The 18,374-nt window shown below is 46.4% G+C and overlaps 1 protein-coding gene across 5 annotated transcripts in view; it reads right to left on the bottom strand.

The window, feature by feature from the left end:
• The window catches only part of ELF5 (E74 like ETS transcription factor 5), a 33,715-nt gene extending 17,755 nt beyond the window's left edge, over positions 1–15,960 (bottom strand). For 3 of the 5 annotated variants that reach the window (XM_053561177.1, XM_053561178.1, XM_053561179.1), the window contains exons 1-2: positions 15,887–15,960; positions 5,992–6,116 (exon numbers count right to left, since the gene is read on the bottom strand). In XM_053561177.1, the coding sequence (XP_053417152.1) occupies positions 5,992–6,116; positions 15,887–15,942 (181 nt within the window). In that variant the 5' untranslated portion in view covers positions 15,943–15,960. Of the gene's footprint in view, positions 1–5,991; positions 6,117–12,894; positions 13,013–15,886 lie in introns of those variants that run through there. The other 2 variants (XM_053561181.1, XM_053561182.1) reach the window with 1 other exon arrangement.
• Between the last annotated feature and the right edge of the window lie 2,414 nt (positions 15,961–18,374).

Here is an 18,374-nt window from a genome sequence, read left to right as displayed (position 1 = left end):
GGGGAACTGAGCTTGGGTTGTGGAGACGGGTGAGCCTTCCTAACTTGGAGTCTTCATTTTTCACTTTATTAGCTGTGCAATTCTAACAAAGTTTCCTAACCTCTCTGATCTCAGATTACTTCATTGATAAGATAGAAATAATAATAGTAATCCCCTAGGAAGTTTGTTGTGAAAAAGTAAGATGCAAATAAAGAACTTAGCCCAGTATCTGAACAACACTAAGCTTTCAGTACAAATCATCTGTCACTGGTTATTATTTGGGGACTACATTTGTTCGCAGGGAAATGGGGCCTTCCTTAGTCTAGCTGAGGAACAACCAGAACAAAGCAAGCCCAGGGCTTGGCTAGGGTGAGACAGACAGTCTGGGTCAGAGGAGGCCTGAGTTAGACAACTTCGGGCCATAATTAGTGAGATTTACTAGCATGGGGAGTTGGGAAAGTGTTTTGCCTAGGGCAGCCCTGTGGAGAGGTGGTGAATGAACTAGGTAGAAGGGGCAGTGTTAGCTGTGGCTTTGCTACAGAAAGGAAAGACTTTACCAGGGCAAACCTGAAATGATAAGTTGCTTCTAGTTTTCCTCCCACAGCCAGTTTAGCCCCATCCAATAAGCCCTTCCTGGCTTCCCAGCCTGGCCTTGGAGTGATTTGAACAGTGTTTTCCAACCTTTTTTTTTTTATCTCTTGGGACACTTGAACCTATAGTTAAACTTCTGTGGCACACTTAAGTTATGTTGATCAAAAAATAGAGCAGAAAAAAACCACTTACTGTGCTTAGTTTGAAAATAATCTAATTACTGTTCTTTAAAATTTCAGCAGCGCACCTAAGATCCTCTCATGGCACACCATTGTGCTGTGGCACACTGGTTGAAAATCACTGGATTAGACCATGAGATGGAAAAGCAAATCCCAGGAGCAGTGTAGGAAACTGGACAGAGGGAAAGAGAAGGGGTAGCGAGGTATCTGCAGAGGGCCTTGGCCTTGGGTGTGTGGACTTAGGGCACGGCACAGAGAGCCTGTCCTGAGTGGTCCTGGTGCTGCTACCAGCTGGAAGGCTCAGACATATGTAGGATGGGCTGGAAGTGGCTAAGGGCCAGCCCTCCTGGGGTGTGACCACTGCCCCAGGGCTCACCTCAGGGATGACCTCAGGTTTGCAGGGGACATTATATTTGCTTGTCTGGTTTCAGGTTAGAAGTTCTTCCACTCTTTCTTTTATATTTGCTCTCAAACTTCTATACCTGGCACATAGATCTGGCTTAGAAAAGCCCGCATGGGATCCAAATACCTCATCCCTTTCTGGATGTTAATACCCAAGATCAGTGAGGTTTGCACCTTTTTAACAAAAATCTCTTCCAATGAAATCTCACATTTTGTAATAATAGCTAACGCACGTGCTGAGCACTTAGTATGTGCCAGTTTGTCTGCTCCTCCTGCCCTCCACGCAGCGCTCCCTACGTCATGTTCTCATGTTGCCCATTTCGCAGATGAGGAAAGTAAGGCCTATGTGTGTGTGTGTGTGCACGTGTGTGACCCCTTTCTGGGTAATGTGACAAATAAGTGGTGGAGCTAGGTACAGGTGGCACAGGTACATCCTAGCTCCTGCAGCCAAGCCTTAATAACTACTGAGCTCTGCTGTCTTCAGAATTAAAGTGGAGGAAACGACTCTGGGAGGCTGAGGTGGGTGGCTCGCCTGAGCTCAGGCGTTCAAGAGCAGTCTGAGCAAAAGCAAGACCCCATCTCTACTAAAAATAGAAACAAACTAGCCGGGTGTTGTGGCAGGTGCCTGTAGTGCCAGCTACTCAGGAGGCTGAGGCAAGAGGGTCCCTGAGGCACAAGAGTTTGAGGTTGCTGTGGGCTATGACACCACAGCACTCTATCCCATAACAAAGTGTCTCCAAATAAATAAATAAAGTGGAGGACACTGGTTGAGGGTGGGAGTGGAGACCCGAGAGCTGGAGTCTGGTCTTCTTAACTGTCTTCACAGCTCTCTTCTCTGGTGGTCCCTAAGGCACCTCCTATAAACCCCTAGAGCTCCTTGGGAACCCCAGTCTCGAAACTTCTGCTGAGGTCAGAGTTTGAGCAAGACTGCAAAGCAAAGGAAGTACTGGTGCGCCGGCACAGCCGCCCTAGCCGTCAGGGCGGACGCTGGTGGGGTTAGCAGTGTGCTCCAGGAAGAAAAAGTAGCCAGGCGTAGTGGCTGCCCATAGTCCTAGCTACCTGGGAGGCTGAGGCAGGAGGATTGCTTGAACCCAGGAGTTTGAGATTGCTGTGAACTATGAAGCCACGGCACTCTACTTAGGGCGGCAGAGTGAGACTCTGTCTCAAAAAAGAAAAAGGAAAGACAAGTCTTTGAGAACAGCTAGTTTTCCTAAGCAGGCTGAGTATTCCTCCCTGCTCTCTCCCAGACATCATTTGTGTCTAGAGGGCACAAATCGTTTCTCCCTCCTCTGCCTTCCTGTTGGTCTCTAAGCTGTCAAAAAACCTAAATTGCAAAGGCCGAGCTTGAGATCCACATTAATTTTGTTCGATATGAAAAATGAAGAGAGAAGGCTGTTTTTCCACCTGACTGGGGGTCATAAGGTTCTCCTGGTTACAGTGGGCCCTTCCCAAGTGCTAGGCACTTTGCTAACCACTTTGTACACCAGATGTCATTCAATCCTTACAACCCTAGGAGATGGATTCTGTTTCAGTGGAGCAAAGTACATCCCAAAACCTGCTGAAGGTCACCTGGCTGGTGAGAGGTAGTGCTACCCGGTGAACCTGGATGAGCAGGAAGATGATCCCCAGGGTGGCCCTGAATTCAGGATAGAGTTTCCTAGTAGGTGGGCAAGGACCTCAGGAGAGATGTCACCAAACCCATGGGTCCCTGAGCAGGGTAAGTTGGCAGAACAGTGCCCAGAGGCAAACTTAGCTATCCCCTGATGTCCGCACAGGGTGGGCTTTTACAGAAACCCAGATGATGTACCTCTTTGGGTAGCCATGTCCTTGTTGGAAAAAGATACAAGACCCTCTGACTGTTCTTCCCGCTGGTGGGGTGCTGAGGAGCACTGGGGACAGGGAGAATCCCTGGGTACCTAGACAGCTCTAAGAGAGGTCTTCACTTGAGACGGACATTCAGCCTTTAAGGAGGTCAGAGATATTTAGCTTCTTCTGAAATCCAAGGGACCAGGTGGCTATTCACAAGCCTTGCTCATCCTGCAGTTAACATTAGGAATCTGTGACACTCCTGAGGGGTGGTTTCTTTTCTTTTTCTTTTCTTTCTCTCTCTTTTTTTCTTTTTTTGAGACAGAGTCTCACTTTGTCACCCTCAGAAGAGTGCTGTGGCATCACAGCTCAAAGCAACCTCAAACTCTTGGGCCCATGTGATTCTCTGGCCTCAGCCTCCTACGTAGCTGGGACTATAAGCGCCCAACACAAAGCCTTGCTATTTTTTTAGAGATGGGGATCTTACTGTTGCTCAGGCTGGTCTTGAACTCCTGAGCTCAAGCAATCCTCCCACTTTGTCCTTCCAGAGTGCTGTGGTATTACAGGCATGAGCCACCACACCTGGCCTGGTGTTTTATTTGCACTGGCCTCATGCCTTGGTAGGAATTTCTATTCTTTCAATGGGTGGTGGGAAGAGAAGGCTATGTCTTTGATGTTGCTTATGCGGGGATCAGAGAAGCTCCTGGAAGGAATCCTAGCAATGACTTGGTCCTACCTTCAGTCCACTGATGGTAGCTCAGAGTCCTCTGATGGTAGGAAGCTGCATTTGTGTGCCTAAGGCTTGATCAGATTTAAGCCATTCTGGCAATCCCTTTTGTTAACTTTTCATTTCATTTAATTGTGGTAAAATGTACATAAAATAAAATTTACCATTTTAACTCTTTTGAAGGGTACGGTTCAGTGGCACTAAGTATATTCACATCTGTGTGCAGTTATCATGGCCATCCATCTGCAGAACTTGTTCATCGCCCCATACTGAAACTAATCCTTCATTATTTAAAGCTTTATCATGCACTTGCCCTGTGCCAGACTGTGTGTCCCCCAAAAGCCTCCCGTTTATCAGCTCCTTTCATTCTCATAGCGACTCTACAATACGTTGCCAGCCCTATTTTACAGATGAGAAAACTGGGACGTGAGAGGTTACGGTGGCGTGGCCAGTAAGTGCCAAAGGCAGACTTCACATTTGGGACACATGAGCTCTTCCCAAGAGCAGAGCTGTTGCTCTGATGGCCGGGGTGCTGCCTGGGGCAGGTGGTTGAGGCCATCCCCACACACTGCCACCCCAACTTCCACCCAGCACAAAGGGCTGGGAGACGCACTCCCATGATGGCAGAGCTGTGTTAAATGAGGCTTGTCCTCATGTGTGACTAGAGTGAAGGACCTGGAGCTGGGCCCTACCATCATGGGACACTCGGGGAGGGGACAAGGACCTGAATGTCTTCACTTTCCTTCTTCAGATTTAATTTCTTAGCCCAATTTCCAGGGAGGGGGATGGAATATGTTTCTCATTGTCTTTCTGGGAAATGAGGTGATTCTTAGGCCTAAAGGAGAATTGTATGATGTATCTGTGTATTTCAAGTCTAATCACAATGATCTTGACCAGTTTTTTTCAAACTTTTTTTTTATCTCACTGCGCACTTGAACCTATAGTTAAACTTCATGGCACACTTAACGTTGATCAAAAAAAAAAAAAGGCATAAAAAATATAATTATTGTGCTTTGAACTTCTTTAGAAAATAATTCAATTGATGATCTTTAAAAGAGGCCGACTGATCTAGACCTTTCAGATGAGGGCGAGAGATTTCCTGTGTGCGTATGTGTGTGCAGGTGTGCGGAGGGGGCCTATGTTGGATTGCATTGTGCAGGTCAGCGCCTCCAGTTCGTGCGTGCCAGGCCCTGGCCCCAGAGGCAGGGGCCTCCTTGTGTCAGTGGATATTCTGCAGCAATCTGAGAGGTGCGGTCTTTTCTGCAGGCTGCCTGCCCCTGAACAGCAAGTTCTGACTCTGCCTTGGGATTCAGCCTTGGTGTGGACTGACGGCTTGATTAGCACTTGCGTCGTCACAGCACAGGGTGTGTGCACTTGCCGTTCCAGCAGTCAGCCAGGTTTGCTGTGACGTGCACTCACCCAAGCACCTCAAGGACAGAGGCCCTCGGAAGGTTTCTAGGGCAAAGCTCAGCTGGCTTCCCTCTGGCACAGGATTTGCACAAGGTCCCATTCTTTCTTCTCAGGTGGAGAAAACGGGTGGGAGAGGAGGAAGGGTGGGGAGAGAGGCCTGAGGGACAGCAAGGGGACTGCACTTGCTTTGCATCAGGCTATATATTTACACACTTTGGCTCCCTTAATCTTTTTAGCAGTTCTCATCATCCCTGTTTTAGGGATTAGGAAATAGCAGCTCAATGAACAATGACAGTATTAATGTCAATAACTCCTGTGTAATAGCCTAAGACAGGTGCAGAAGTCAACTTGCATGGACTTAACTAACTCTGAGGCCTTGCATAAGTTACCTCAGTTTCCTCATTTATAAAATGGGAATGATTGTTCCTTCCAACAGGGCTTCTGTAAGGAAGAGATGGTGCTTGGCATGAGTTCCAGCACACAGCTAGTGTCCAGTAAATGTTGGCTAAACAACCAAGATCCAACGACTACAGCATACAGGCTCCAGGCTAAGCACTTTTTTCCTGCTATGTTGTTTAAATATTATAACACGTGTACCCCCAAGAGACTCGCATTATCCCTTCATTTTACCTGGTGGCAAAATGAGGCTCAGAGAGGTTAGCTGAGTCTCCCACCCCCGACTACCCAAGGCCACAGATTGGAAGACGTTGGAGCAAGGAGTTCAGTGCCTCTTTTCTACAAGAAGCAGCTCTTCCTTCTGCCTTGGACTTCCCCAGCTCTCTGCCCTGAACACCAGCATTTCTAAGTCCCAGTACAACCTTGTTGCCTGAGACCAGCACTACCTCCTGTCCCAGCCCACCCCGCTGCCCTCAGATGGGCTCCCCTGGGCAAACATACCTGTCTGATGCTCAAAGGCAGGGTAATACTCTTCATTGCTAAAGAGATCAGTCCACGACATCAGGGGGTCGCAGAAGGACGTGTTGGGCAGGAAGGTGCTATGTGTCACTGAGTCCAACATCACCCTGCAACAGGGGGAGAGTCTGTGAGGGGGCGTGGGTGACAGGCTCCCAAAGCCAGGCTGTGCTGGAGCCCCAGCAGGGTAACACGTGGTTTTTAATAATCATAATGAACACACACTGCCCACTAGGAGCAAGGCACCCCCTACGTGCTTTCTACAGTTGACAGTATTTAATCCTCACCACATCTTATCTATCCCATTTTATAGATGGGAAAACTGAGGCAGAAGGGTTGAGACAATTGCCCTAGTAGCATAACTAGAAGGTGGCAAATTATGCAATGCTGTCTCTTTATTTACTTTTCCTGTTTGCTCACACCTAATCCCCTGGACTCTGATGGATAATATCAACAGTACGCTGCTGAAAACAGGGCAAGACTTGCTATATGTACGTGCTTGTGCCCACAATTCTGAAATCTGAAAGCTCTGAAAACTGAAAGTGTGTGTGTTCGTGTTTGGCGCAATCTTATATCCCAGCAAAAAACAGTCCTTAATTGATGTTATATAGTTTTGTATACTGTTTCTATAGACATACGCATATATAAAGATACATGTCACATTTTGTAACTCCAGTTATAGTTCTATTTATTCCACTTAGTGAATATTCCTGTGCTACCCTGCAGAAATACTAACGTTCTGAGCAATCCTGGATTCTGAGGGGTGTTCTATATTCTTCTGTGTACTTGTACATAGTCAGTCACCTTTCTGATCCCTGAAGAATTCTGAATCCTGTAGTACATCTGCAGCTCGGGGTTTGGAGAGGAGAGGGTGGGCACGTGGTCATAGTAGGGAATAGTTCACTTTGGGCTCCATGCTGAGCCCTTTGGCACTTCAGCTTCATTTTTTATGTCTGCTCAGAACAGTCGCTCGGAAATGGGTCCTGGTGGTGTTGCCTTTTATAGGTGAGGAAGGAGGTTCTAACATTCAGCTGGCAGATGATGAAGTTGGGTGGCAGCCCAGGGGTGTCTGTTTAGGAATCCCATGGTCTCCATTGCTGTGCCCTACTCCCCGTGGGGACATCAGTGGGGACGGGAGCTTTGGAGATAGGAGGTGATGAAAGGAAGGTGATGATGGTCTGGTTGGTGGAAGGTGATGATGGTCTGGTTGGTGGAAGGTGATGATGGTCTGGTTGGTGGAAGGTGATGATGGTCTGGTTGGTGGAAGGTGATGATGGTCTGGTTGGTGGAAGGTGATGATGGTCTGGTTGGTGGTGGAAGGAAGGAAGGCAGAAATGAACGGGCCGGGGCCCCTGCTCCCACGCCTTCCTGCCTCTGTCAATCTCTACTTTGCCACTTCCTGGGTCCTTCCCACCTCTCGCTGCATCCCAAATCCACACAGTTCAGAACAAAAAGAATCCACATTTGCTTGATTAAAACAGTCTGTTCTCCGAACTTCTTTTTTCTGATTCTTGAAATAATGTTAACTAGGTGGAATGGTTCGACCCACATTTTGCAGGAGGACACGGTACCTCAAGGTCGTACCACTGGGTAGTATCTTGAGATGTTAAAAACACAGAATTTTAAGATGGTCTTGAGTTAATTCTTCATCTAATCCCAAGAGGAAAAGGAAAAAAAATCCTTAAGGGAGATCAGTACCCTATTGATCAAAAAATTCTTAATTTTTATGTAGCTAAATTCAATTTACTAGATGACTTTGGTAAAATACCGAATGGCTTTTGAGAAGTTTTTTCGGGTGTAGATAGCTCTCAAACATCTGTCATTTGCCTACCATGCTGATAACTTCCCTCAATCTGTATATTACGAGTGCTATTATTTACCTAAAATATTTTCTAAAAAATTGTTCCCTTTTTATTTTACTGTAAATATGTTTATTTAAAAGGAAAACTTTTTATCACTACTATAAATGGAAAGTCAGGATTCTTTTAACATTCATAAACGTTTAAATAAAAATTGTTCATCCATGCAACAGCTAAATCAGGGATTTGCAGACTACAGTCAGTCCAGCCCGCCACTTATTTTTATATAGCTTAAAGCTACAATGATTTTACAGTTTAAATGGTTACATTTTAAATAATCATGTAAGTATCTACATAGTATCTTTGCTTTTGCCTTTTCAGCCCACAAAGGCTAACAGACTCAACCCTTTTAGAAAAAGGTTTTTTTTTTTTTTTTTTTTTTTTTTACAGTTTTTGGCCAGGGCTGGGTTTGAACCCACCACCTCTGGCATATGGTGCTGCCCAACTCCTTTGAGCCACAGGAAAAGTTTGTAATCCCTGACCAGATCCTTCTGGCACATCACCAGTGATGTGATTATTACACATGAAACTAATGTATGGTGCCCCATGATCACATTAATGTACACAGCTATGATTTAATAAAAAAAAAAAAGGAAAGTACTGAATTAGTCCACTCTCTTTTCTCATTCCCATCATGTTACAGTCAACTTGTGTACCTTGCTCAAGGTCACACGGCCAGTGGAGAGTTAAGTGATAGGGAGGTCTTGCGTTTTCTGACTCTCAGCCCACCTTCTTCCGTTTCTGAAAATGCATTTGCACCCCAGAATCACCTACATAGCAAAGGGAACCTAATACTAAGAGGGGCAGGACTGTGTGATTCTGGAAACAACAACCAATTCTTCAGGGATGCTTGCAGATCTACCATCATCATCATTGTCATCATCTTCAAATGTGCATGAAAACTGGGTTCCAGGTGTGAAGATAGAACCAAGTTTGGTGCCTTTTCTGGGCCATCACCTGAGTCTCCAGCCCTGCTAGGAAGAAGCCTTCTCGATGCCTGGAGAGGGTTAACATGCTCAACAGATTATCATGGCTTTGGATCTCCTCCGGGGAGCTGTATCAAACAGAAGTCAGGGCTGCCTGGGTTTGGGCTCTGATTTTCCCATGGATTGGCTGGTTTTATGTCTTGAGTGGGGGGCAGGATGAAGAGTGATGTGGTGAGAGGTTATGAGACAGGAAAGGGCACCTGCATCCCAAAGCCACTTTTCTTTTTGGACTAAACTTCAGAAAAGTTCCTCTGAGGGAAGGCCAAGGGCAAAAGTACCCCCTTTTCCTCTGGGCCAGAAGGCTCAGAATATATGAGGTAATGGGCTTCTGACATGACTCACTGGGTTTGGAGAAAGGAAAGGTGGACCCCAAATGGAAGAAAACAGAAGACAGTCCATAGGTCTTCCACGGCAATAAGGAATCCATCAAATACAAAATTCGACAGCAGGACCCAGATCTTCCTCATTTATGCCTGACAAATAGCCCCCCAAAGTCATTTGGTAAATAGAATTTAATCATACAAAAATAGGGAAATTTTTGATTAAAAGGATATTCACCTCCTCTGAGGATTGTTTTTCTTTTTCTTCTTGATACCAGCCCACTCACTTGATCTGTAATCTCTCTGGCCTATACACAACGCCGTATCTGATTCCCTTTGGTAATTCCTTCTATGGCAAAATTATATCCATTAGGTTTTCTTAAAGGGCTCTCTCCGGTTTACAACATGCTATTTTTCTTTGGTAATTATTTCTTGCTTTATGGAAAAAAGTGTCTTTTATAAAAGCAGCAAAAAGCTTCCTTCCGCCCTCTTTTTTTCCTTTTTCTTTTTGCTATTACCATGGAAGGAGGTGTAACTCTGGGCTCTTCACAAAAGACCTTGGCCACTTAGCCAGAGTGCAGTAGGCGTGAGAGTTTGGGAATAATGACTGCTTTGTATTCTGTATCCCCTCTTCTTTAGGCCCTGGCAGGTCCCTGTGATAATTGAACATTCTAGCTCTTAAAGATCTCTTTACTGTATGTGGGGAAGGAGGAAAGGCAGCTGCTAGGAAGCCCCTTTGTCGGTGAGGACACTTTGGCCCAGGGTAGGCAGCCCAAGGTGAGACCAGGCCTTCTCAACGGGGGAAGCATTGCTCCTCCCCGGGGACAAAAATTAGTTCTTGGGGAGGGCAGGTATCAAAAAACTTCTATATTATTGTGTTTTATGTCCCTCCACAAGGCTGCAGCATATAAACAGACACACATTACATCTGTGATGCTGTTACTCTTGGCCGGTAACTAAGAAAAAACGATCTAAAAAGGTTTCTTAGGAGACTGATAATGAAAAACAGGTTGAGAAGCACTGGGTTAGATAGACCTAGAGTCAGCAGCAGGACAGATAGGGATCTCTGCTCTTTGTTTTTGTGTGGGCTTGTCCCTATGGAGGGAGCCCTGCCCCTTGTACCTCCCCGAGCCTCAGTGCTCCAGTGAGCGAGAACACAAACAAGACAGAGATCTCCCCTAGCTCCGTGACTTCCTGCAGGCACCCCCTTGACGTGGGCCAGCGCGTCCCAACCTGGGCATGCACAGCTGTATATACATTGATTATGTTTGGAATTTTTGGCCATGTAAGCTCACCAAATTGGAAGAAAGTCCAACCACTACAGACACAGATTAAACTTTTAGCTCTGAAAAAAGCCCCATCTTCCTTTTCTCCCTCCCCTCATCCAATGCCTATCACTTTCTACCCTACTCAGGTGTAGAAGTCTCAAAACAGCTGGACATATTAAACACTCTGGACCCTCCCTCACTGCCCACCAACAGATCCGTGGTGGTTGGAATCAAATGCAGTCGCCATTCCAGCTGCCTAGTAAGTAAAAAAGGATCAAGAGTGATTAACACAAGGTGGAAGCATCAGGGGAGCTCCCTTCTGCGCATGAGACAGTTCGGTAGCAGGTACCTTTGGGAGTGGGACAGCGATGGCATGGATGCTGAGGTCCCTGGATACCTCCAGTGGCTTCCGAGCCCTTCTCAGAGGCGGCTAACACCAAGCTCATGCAGAGAGGGTCCACCCAGTTAGAGGGGTGGACCTGTGGGCTTCTTGCCCCCACACAAATCAAAGGCAGCAGTAACAGGTGCCATGCCCATGGCCGGAGCAACCAGGCTCTCCGGCTCAGCCTTCCAGTGGGAGGGGAAGGAGCAAGCCACTCAGCCTTGGCCAGTTCTCCAGAGGAGGAAAATTCCTTCCTGACCCTAGCGAGGATCATCAACTTCACTGTGGGCAAATGACCAAAAATCTACCCAATTAAGCATCTACACCTTGGCTGCTTGTGTATCAAAGCATCACCGGACAGAACAAGGTCGTGAGGTGTGCAATATGGATGAAGGAGACCAAGAAGGGGCTCCCCTTATCCCTCCACCCAGGCAGTACCATTGGGAAGAAAATGTTTTTCCTTCCCCCACACCTCAGCCCCAGCAGAATGTCCACTGGGTCTCAAGCTTTGCTCCCCTTTCCCACCCTTTTGACCTCCCTAAGGTTGAGGAAGCCCCGTGGAGTATTTCGACACCCACTGCTGGAGAAGTGTTGTGGGTTGGGTGCTTGAGTGTTTGTTCTTCTGGGAGAAACTAAAGCAGCTGTGAGAACCAACTTACTGACGTCTTGTCAAGTGAGTCCCCATTTTTCTTTAGTTTGCTTAGGGAATTTGCTTGTTTGTTTGAATCCGAGGTGCAGCAAAGACCCACAGAAGGTTGCCATATCGTTTGCTATGGGCTTCAATGCAAAGCTCACCAGTTTGGGATTAAATACATCAGGTATTAAATCCTATTTCTGCTGCAAGGGACATGGTGCACATTTCTTACTACTCTGCTTGCTGAGATTCTTGATTTTTTTTGTACAGGGATGGTATATTAACATTCAGGACCCTCTGTAAGCCCCAGTTTTCTCATCTCTAAAATGGGGACTTTACCAGGATGTCCTGAGGATTTGATAAAATTAGTTAATATACACAGAGGGCTGGGCATAATACGTATGTTCATCCTTGTTCCAGAGGGAAAAATCAACCATGATCAATGTATCTAAAAAGTATGCAATTATCTGGTGACTTCTGAGAAAAGGAGACAACCAAGCTGTGAAAACTCCTGTTCAGAATACTTTAGATTATGAAAAACCATTCTTATAGAGAACATGAAGACAAAAGAATTAAGCTTTCACTCGGACAGGCAAACAACCTCTTTCCCTGGGGTTTTAAAGCTAGAGTTAAACATGAAGTTGTCTTCTAAAACACAAAGCTGTCTCTTCAATCACTCAGTCTTTCTGGGTCTCAGTTTTCTGATCTGTAATATGAAGAGGCTGTACCTTACGGTCTCTGATACACTTTCCAGCTTAAAAAATTCTCAGCACATCATCCTGAGTGGGGTCCCAGCTCTGGTTGAGCAGGGAGCATGTGCTTCCAGTGGCTGCCAGCAGGGGGCAAACCCACAGACACGCTGCGCTGCGGAGTCCAACAAGGCCTGAGAATACAGTGGAAAACTCTAACCATTGCTTTTCTGGAGGCCTTCTATTCTGGCGGGATGTGAGAGGGCAGAATGGGCTTCCTTTCAACTATTCTGTACAGGCGAATTCCTGAAAAAATCCACAAACTATAATAAGGCAGCTGTCTGTGTCAGGGAGCTGGGGGGCCGTGAGCAAACTAGTAGGGACAGGAGATAAGGTTGGGTTGGGGGTTGGGGGCTTCCTTTGAAGCTGGGTATTTTTCCATATAAAATCCAGCTTCCCTTCCAAAGACAGCTTTAGGAGGGTGGAGACTCGAGTGCCTGCACCATCCTCTCCTGGTTACCTCTGGTTCAGTAAATGATCCCCACGGAGTGGGGGCCTGGTGGCGGTGGGTGGGTGGCCACAGCCTGAGACATGTCCCTCTCGGGCAAACAGCTCCTGCAAGCCACTGTGACGGGACCTAGTGGACAGGCCAGTGCTGGGGCTGGACGGACAGACCCAGGCCCGAGGCCCAGCTTCTGAGCCCTGACACCCCTGTACATTCATCCAAAAGAGAAAAGAAAAGGTGCTTACGTGAGGACAGCGGTGGCTAGCTCCAAAGGGAAGGCTTTCAAGGCAAGAGAAGGCAGGAGCTCCCAGCACCAGCGTACAGTGGAAATAAAGGCACCTGTAGCCTTGTGATATAAGTGACACCTACAGACAGGTCCGTTTGGTTTTTCAGGTTTATGCACAGCCCCTTTGATGACGGTGACATAGAGTGTGACACAGCTCCTTGGAGGGGGGGAATGGTTCTCACATGCAGAAAGTTTACCTTTATCCTGCTTTTGTGCCTGGCTCCCCCTGCATTCCACCCCCCTCAACACACACAGCCCAGGGGACTCAGTAAACAAGCAGAGAATTCTTGCCTTGGAGAGCCGTGCGGGGTTGTGCATTTGCCATGCAGGAGTGTGCGTTCAACGAGGAATTCTCCTTTGTGCAAGCAGGAGGGATCCTCAGAAATCCTATGCTGTGTCTGTCTATGCTGTCTTCCTCCTGGGCTGGCTGTGTCCTGCGCTTCTGTTCATTAAACATCATTCTCCCTTTTGGCCATGTGTTGAGAAAGATAGGTTGTATGGGGCAGTGGTTAAGACCCCAGGTTTTGCAGCTAGATGCCTTTGGATTCGATTTCTGTGGCCATCATTTTCTAGCTGTGTTGCCTTGAATAACTTAACTAACCTGTCTGGGCTTCATCTGCCTAATGCAAGCAACAGTGCCCCTCCACTGGGCTGCTGTGAGGGTAGCAGGAGATGTGAGCAAAGCACTCGGTGAGCCTGGCGTTAGCTACTGTGATCACAGCACTTTCCTTCACAGAGGGGGTTAATCAGAACTTTCCTACTCTGCCAACCTGCACCTTCCAACCCGGTGAGGAGAACAGTCAGCTCAGAGAACCACTTTTGGGATTTTTGCTCCCTGAGTACCAACAGGACATCAGACACATTAACTTCTTAAACTCCTGATACTTTGGGAGGTAATGAGCCATGTAGTGGCTTCCTCCCTCTCCCCTCCTCTGTTGTACAGATGGACAAATGAAGAGGACTAGAGGCCCAGCCAGGTGTCCAAAGCTAATAGGCCAGGGGGCCTGACTTGGCTGCCAGCGCTCCGGTGTCTCCCTGAGAACTGCCCACTTTTTCGTACTTCCTTGTGAGAGCAGCAACTTAACCTAATTTGGGCTCTGAAGTACAGTATCTCAGGTCATCTCTGGGACAGCATGTATAACCGTATGCCTTTTTGCACTGTGCTTCCAGCAATTTGGGGTGGCCAAGACGTATCCCAATGGCAGACTCTACACTTTAAAGTGAAAGCAGGGACTGGTTTGTTAGGTTTTCTTGGGAGCACTGGGAATAGGTACAAACGACAAATGCAAACACACACACTGTCCAGAGAAACAAAAGACAGTTCATTAGAGGAATCAGGGTTTCATCATGGAAAAATTGTTGAAAAAAAGATCAGCCGCTGGCTTGGCTGTGTAACCTTGGGCAGGTCAGGGAGCTTCTCTGGACGTCATTTTCACCAGTGGAAAAGAAGGATGTGGGATTAGAATAATAATTTTCAAACTGTGTGATGAGGAACCCTCCCAGGGGCTGTCGGGGGCGAGAGAGTGGAGTGGAATGGACTGGGTTAGGCCACCCCCCTGCCCCTGCTGCCACACTTCTTGAGTCAATAAGAGCATCTCAGTTTTTGTATAAACCTTCTGGGTAAGATTTCATTTGAACAAAAGAATCTGCACTTAACACTTTATGGGGGCAAGACATGATTGCAAGAGGGACTTTACCTAACAATTGCAATCAGTGTAACCTGGCTTACTGTACCCTCAATGAATCCCCAACAATAAAAACAAAAAGAATTCGCAAATAACCAGATTAGATGGTCTTTGGAATTCCTTTATGGTTTAAATTCTGCAGCTTCTCCTCTTCTTCCTTGGTTTCCAGGGGACCGTGAAGTTCCTCACACTGAATTCTCCACCGGTGGGCACTCCCCTATCCCGTCCCTGGTTTCGGAAGTGCTACTCATGTTTGCTTCTGCACACACATGTTCTTCTTAGTGGAGAGTTTTTCAAAGAAAACATTATTTTGATAGGGGTTTGTAGAAAAGAGTTTTTGGAGAAATTATATTTTTTGTGTATTATCTTTTTTCTGCATTATCTTCTGCATTATCGATTATGCCCTCCCTCCCCCCCCCAGACCCAGGGGCTGTGGCTGCCAAATTGACTCAATGATTGAGCGTAAAAAGTTTCCTGGCATGACCACAAGCTGTTTGGCTCATGGTCCTGAATGTATAATCTAGCGTCTTGGAGTGCCCGTATGTGAAATTACAGGCCCCTGGACCAGTGGATAAAAGGGATGATTAAGATAAAAGAAAAAGTACCCAATGTACTCACCCTTATTATGAAACTAACGTAGGACCTTCACGTGAAAGCTATAACCCAGTTACAACCTAAGAATAGGGAGAAGGGGGAAAGTGAGGGGAGGGAGGGGGGAGGTCGGTGGAGGGAGGGGGATTAATGGGATTACACCTGCGGTGCATCTTACAAGGGTATATGTGAATCCTAGTAAATGTGGAATGTAAAGGTCTTAGCAAAATAACTAAGAAAATGCTACGAAAGCTATGTTAACTAGTGTGATGAAAATGTGTCAAGCGATCTATGAACCAAGTGTATGGTGCCCCATGATCATACTAATGTACACAGATATGATTTAATAAAAATAAATAAATAAAAAAATAAAAGAGGAATTTGACTCTAATTAAGTTTAACCATTACATTTAAGGTGAATTTGATTGGAGTGGAGGTCTTGGAGGATAGTGAACATGAAGCTTCTAGAAACTGCATTGTGAGTGTTGGATGAGAAGAAGAGATGGGGACTGGGGGTGGGGAAGGGGGGGGCAGAAGAAGGAATGGAACACTTCAGAGCTCCCTGCTCATCCCCCTTGTGGTGTCTCAGCCGTATAGCAATCACAAATAACACTGACTAGGCTTATAATCGTAACGTGGGGCTCAGACACCAGATTCTAAAGGGAGACTTCCTACCTTTGAGTCTGCTCTGACATATGAGTCTGCGTGAGTCGGGGAAGCCTGTTGAACATCTCTGCATCCCAGTTGCCTCCCCTATAAAGAATATACCTCTTGTAAGGTTGTCATGTGAACTAACTGAGTTAAAACACAGGGAGCAGAGAGAACCTTAACCAAGTGTGGCCTATTTCTTACTTTAAATTCTCACACATCTTTGACAAGAGAGTTACTTATCATTGCTATTTTATAAACGAGGAAACTGAGGCACAGAGAAGTTAAGTAACGTGTCCATGTTCACGCAGATACGTGAAAGCACAGTATTTTAGTGTAGGCTGCTTTTTTCCAGAGCCATCCTCTTGACTGCTGTGCTAACCAGTTTCTGGGTGCTTGTGGGGTAGTTCTTTGACAACATGTGGAGTCTTCACCACATGCCAAATATTGTGTGAGGATGACTCACCTCTATATCCTTGGTTATTTTTCACAGTAACCAGGGGAGGTAGCTATCACTACTTTCTTTTCAGGATGAAGAAACAGAGGTGCCATGCTTATTGGGGCCCACCATGCTGGCTAGCGGCCAAGCCTATGTTGAACTCAAGGCTGCCCAGTGTGAAAACCACACTATAGAAAGAGGGACTCGAGTTGGCCTCTCTTTTTTGCTTTGGCCTCAGCACTGGCCTAAGAGGGGCCCTTTCCTTCTCTGTTGCCTAAATCTCTGTAGGACTTGTGGTCATTGCTGGCACCAGCTGCCTCTTAGGACAGAGTGGAAATTCTGATACCTCACTGAATCTCTGGTTCCTAGTATAGTTCTTGGGATAAAGAAAACACTTCAGACCTTCATGCATCTTAAAATCATGTGACTTAAAGGCCCTGTCATCTGACATAAGGCTGGAGGCTCTCACCCCCAGATATAGATCTAACAGGATCCACATCTCAGCTGCTTTTCCTAGAACTTGTCCTTTTTAGTTTCACTGTTGAGGCGAAGCTGAGCTAGAGCCAGCCCGACTTGTCCTTTTTAAAGCAAGGCCAATGTTTCTTTTATTTCTTCTTTCCCCCAACCTGCCACATTCACCACCCCTCCCAAAAGCAGCACAGGCTGAAAAACTGAGTTCAAAAAATAAGTTTAGGTAAGTTCCTAGATGACACCACTGGGAGGAGGGATGTGCAGTGAGGTGGTGAAATGTACAAACTTTGGATTCAGACTCCTGTCTCAGTTATTCTGATATTTGTTCTGTGCCCTATTGCCCAAATGTTTAAGAACACATAGTGGATGTGTAGGACAACAGACTCCTGGTACCTGCCACCTGGGAGGCATTGGATGAGCCCCCCAGTTTTCAGGGCTCCAGTTTCCTGCTCTGTGGAGTATCTACTTTGATTCCTGGTACATGGTAAGTTTCAACAAATGGTGGCTGTTATCATGGGCTACCCAGAGAAATGCAGATATTGATGGACATCCCTGACCTGTGAACATCACCATACCCAGTGGGATAATGTTGCTCTTTCATAATGAATGATCATCATAGCTACCATCTTCTGGGTATTTATGAGGTGCCAGGAACCATGTGTATTAAGTCATTTAATCCTTTCATCATTCCTGCAAGGTAGGTATCATTATTATCACTTGAAATTTACTGATGAGGAAATAGGCATAGAGAGGTCAACTAACTTGCCTAAGACCACACAGCTGGGAGTTATCACAGAGAGCGGAGTTTCAACCTGGCTGGGAGGCACCAGAGGCCACAGGCTTCCCCATTCTGCTATCACTTGGTACCTCTAGGCGAGGTAGAATCTAGGTGGAAGAGATGCCAGTTTTCTTAGGCACCCAGGTTGTTGGCAGAATCCTTCAAAGCAAGGACAAGAGTTGTAAATCTTTTGTCCCCTAAATGCCCAGCGTGAATTTGAACACAAATACCCACTCCAGCAATTCTTGTTGGTTGATTGTGTATTCTCAGATTTCTTCCCTTGATTTCTTTTAACCTCCCTCATCTTCCTATCACCAGTTCACCCTTCAGCTGCTCATGCTCTGCTGACTGGGAGCATCAGTGGACAGCAGCAGTGCGGTGGCTCCCAAAGGCCCCTCCCTTGGCTACGAGCCTCAGGACAGTACAGGGTCTCTGTCATTTCCAGCACTAAAGGCACCATGGAGGTTAAGCAAGGGCAAGGTTGATGGCCAGCAGAGACATAGTGAAAATGCAAAAAGCTGGGATGAAAAATGGCAGAATTCATTAAAATCTGTATTGAAAAATACTGATTTTGTAGTTATGAGGTTGAATTATGATAATGTTTGTGAAAAAGTCAACGTAGTTACATGACCATTCTGCTAGTCTTCCTTCAGTGGAGATACCGAAGTCAACCTTTTGGAGGTTTCTATGTTTTGGGTCGGCCCGTGAATCTGAAGCAATGACGGCTGTTTGAAGGCCCAGCTCTGAGAGGCTCAGCCAAGGGCACCCTTCTTGCAGGAAGGGCTCGTGAAGATGGAATGTTCCTTAGTTGTTTTTCTACTAAACAC

Source organism: Nycticebus coucang, chromosome 14 (genome assembly GCF_027406575.1).
Source record: "Nycticebus coucang isolate mNycCou1 chromosome 14, mNycCou1.pri, whole genome shotgun sequence".
In the NCBI taxonomy this organism is placed as follows: Eukaryota; Metazoa; Chordata; class Mammalia; order Primates; family Lorisidae; genus Nycticebus; species Nycticebus coucang.
This window is presented reverse-complemented; position numbering and strand designations above follow the sequence as displayed.